The 3622-nt window shown below is 43.8% G+C and overlaps 1 protein-coding gene across 1 annotated transcript; it reads right to left on the bottom strand.

The window, feature by feature from the left end:
- Positions 1-355: 355 nt before the first annotated feature.
- On the bottom strand, positions 356-2768 carry nkx6.1 (NK6 homeobox 1; the record flags this gene model as incomplete). The annotated part of the gene is made up of 3 exons (XM_083638032.1): positions 356-598; positions 1493-1665; positions 2237-2768. The coding sequence occupies 3 exons, from the start codon at positions 2766-2768 to the stop codon at positions 356-358; spliced, it is 948 nt and encodes a 315-aa protein (XP_083494158.1).
- Between the last annotated feature and the right edge of the window lie 854 nt (positions 2769-3622).

Below are 3622 nucleotides of genomic sequence, written 5' to 3'. Positions count from 1 at the left end.
AACTTTGTAAAAAATAAAAAATAAAGGAAAATAAAAAATAAAAACGAATAAAATGTTATGCTTACGTCAGAGCATTTTGAAACGCTCAGCAGTGCAGTCTATACAAAACAACCTTTTTGTTTTTTTTACACATAAATTATTCACAGCAGTATAATTTCTATGGGATACAACTCACGTTTTATATTTACAAGTAAGTACCATCTTCTTGTTGAAAACTTCGATAAAATTGCAGAGTCCGTGTTTGGGCCATAAAACTCGCTCTTCTCCTTCCATCGTCGTGCAAAAGACAAAAGAAAAACGTGGAAAAAATTTGGGAGAAAAAAGGTAATAAGATGCACGACTCCAGAGAGTTGCTTCAGGAGCTGTCATTCTCTGAGGTGTGGCTGAGCAGCGGGTTGCCAGGTTTGTGTTTTTTCAGCAACTGGGTGATCTTCTCGTCGTCAGAGTTGGGGTCCAGAGGCTTGTTGTAGTCGTCGTCGTCCAGCTCGTTGTCGCTGTGTTTCAGCCTCTCTGTCTCACTGTCCTGCTTCTTCTTGGCCGAAGCCATCTCTGCTGCGTGTCTCTTCCGCCACTTAGTCCGTCTGTTCTGAAACCACACCTAAAACAAGGCGAGAAACAGTCAATCATTCTTAAACATCAAATTCAAGCACATTTCAATGACTTTCCAGGCCCATTTCCCTCAAATTCAAGGATTCGGCATATATAGTTTGAGGCACAAATCAAGGTTATATTACTGTTACAACACAGAATTTTTTACAATGAATGCAGGCTTTATAGAAGCTGCACAGACAACAATTTCAAAAACGTTCAATGCCTTGACTTTTCTCTCTCAAAGTCACAAAGTGCAGGATATATTCAAATAAAATAGTCTTTCAAAAAGAATATTACAATTACAATCGTGGTCCCATAGTGACATAAAATGTCATTTGTTTAGGTTAAACGTATTAAATCCATCGACAGGAGTAACAGAGCGCACATGCATTCTTATAATGGACAATTGTTGGAATAGGCTATTCCTCTTATATTCAAATGTTTTTGTTTATATTTTAATTTTCAATTCATCTTGGAAAATGCAACCAAAACAAGATTATGACATATGGCAAGTGGAAAATAGCCTCATACTTGCAATGTTCCTTCCTTCCTATAATTATTATTAATTGAATTATGCTACAAATTAAATTGTGAATTGTCTTTCAAATACGAGAATATAGGCCTATAATTCATTTTTTGGTGGACATATATTTCAAAAAGGAGACATGCAGGATGAATTGTGTTGCGTGTGTGTGTGTGTGTGTGTGTGTGTGTGTGTGTGTGTGTGTGTGTGTGTGTGTGTGTGTGTGTGTGTGTGTGTGTGTGTGTGTGTGTGTGTGTGTGTGTGTGTGTGTGTGTGTGTGTGTGTGTGTGTGTGTGTGTGTGTGTGTGTGTGTGTGTGTGTGTGTGTGTGTGTGTGTGTGTGTTCGTTTGGTTTTGTTTGTCGCATGTCTTGGCCTACCTTCACTTGGCTCTCTGTCATTCCCAGAGAGTAAGCCAGGCGCGCTCTCTCGGGGCCGGCCAGATATTTGGTTTGTTCAAAAGTCTTTTCCAGCGCGAAAATCTGCTGTCCAGAAAACGTGGGCCGCGTGTGCTTTCTCTTCCCGTCTTTGTCCAGTAACACAGAGTTATGATCTGAAAGCAGAAATACATGGACTGAGCGAACATGCATTAGCACTGCCTAGGCCAGCGGTTCTCTACGTGGGGGCCGGGGACCACCAGAGGTCCTTGCAGGGGTTCCCCAGCAAATTGACGAATTGTTAGTTGACCATTATTTAATTTAAAAAAATGTAGAATGACTATTTTGATCATAGTTTATCTATTATCTCTACCATATCCATGGAATTCTGGAAAATCATATAGGCCTATCTAGCAATAAATAATATTTTCAGATTAGACACAGGGACACCGATAAACTCATAAAATATTCAATTAGTGGTCCTTGATATGAAAAAGTTTGAGAATCACATGGATACAGTTGATTAAGTTTACCTTTTTTATGTATTTTTTTAGGTCTACTATTTTTCATTAGGCTATTATTAGTTTATTGCAACAACATAGCCAATTCCATCCAGCATTCCCATTGCATGGAATAACTGAGAATAAGAAAATCACATAGACCATTATCTGTATTTAATTCCGTGAGAGAATTATTATTATTATTATTATTATTATTGCGCCCCAGTGAGTCCAGACAAACACTTACGAGGCGAGCATGCAAATCGTGCGTCTCTCCAGTGCGGGCTCTGCATCACTCCCGGCCAGAAGATGGGCGTCCTGCCCGGCAGCTCGGCCAGGGGCTTGGGGTACCGGGCCACCGCCACGGCCGCTGCACCCACCCCGGGGCTGAAGTAGAGCCCGTGCGGCACGGAGGGCGGCGGGCTGAGGCTGCAGCTGAACCGGGGAAGTCCTGTCAGCAGCCCCGCCGCAGACGAGCCCGAGGCGGCCAATCCGGCCATGGCCAATGCGGAGGGCCGGTTGAGGATGTCATTGATGCCGTGCGGGGTGGCGGCGGCGCACTGCGGAGACAGCCCCGAGGAGGAGCTCTTGATGCCCGGGGAGGACTGGGCCACGCCACCCGGGTTGGGAGAAGTGGTCTGCGGGGAGGCGGAGCAGAGCGGGTACAGAGCCTGGCTCTTCATCTCGGCCATGCTGTGCAGAGCGGCCAGAGGAGCCTGGCTGCTCAGCAAGAAGCCTGCGCTCTGCCGGGAGCCCTCCATCTGACCCACGGCTAACATCACCCTGCACACTGGTCACTGGACTGACCACTGGATGCTTCTCAATGATCCAGGGGTGGAAACAGCCTTTCAGGGAGAATTGTCTTTGCTTTAGGTCCACACTGAAAACGACGCCTCAATGAAAAACATCCACTATTCTTTTGACTTATTTACCAGTTACTATCTTTACTACTTTTGACTTAGTTTCGATGCCCATTACCGGCGAAAATTGCCAATGAAAACCAGATTTTTTTCTTGCATTTTTTCTTGTTATTCCAGAAGCATCGAATATAGCCTAAATATCGTTCATTTCCCACGGTGTCCCTGATCACATGAGCTTCAAAGCGGTGTGCATAAAACAAGCGGACGATAAAAAGACGCGTTCTGTGCTGTGCGTAAGAAGCTATGCAAGATAATAAAACAGTATCATGTGTTTGGCTGTCTGTCGCGTCACAAGGCCAAACTTTCAGAGAGCAGAGAGGGGGATCTCTGTCGGGATTGGCCAGCCTCACCATGACGTAGGCAGGCTGGATTTCGGAGGGATTGCTGATTGGCTGGACGGCCGCAGCTTTGATTTGCTGGACTAGATGATCCACTATCACACAATGAGCACAATCCGTTTATGTCAGATACATACAATGAGTTTGGATTTCTACAAGCATCTGGGTTTAAAGTCGCCAGGGAACAAATGGTATTTTGTTAATGAACAGGAATATTGTTATTGCAAATAAAATATCCATCTATCCATTATGTCTAGTCTAGCAGCCTATTCAATCTTAAAATGTTGTTGTTTTTTTATCTGCCAGTGGGTGAGATAATGTATCTTCTTCTCAATGCAGATCAACTTGTTTCCATAATTGTGCTTTATTGAAATG

This window comes from Poromitra crassiceps, assembly GCF_964638095.1.
Source record: "Poromitra crassiceps genome assembly, chromosome: 6".
NCBI classification, from domain to species: domain Eukaryota; kingdom Metazoa; phylum Chordata; class Actinopteri; order Beryciformes; family Melamphaidae; genus Poromitra; species Poromitra crassiceps.
The sequence above is the reverse complement of the archived record's forward strand: the minus strand, read 5'-3'. Positions and strand labels throughout refer to the sequence as shown.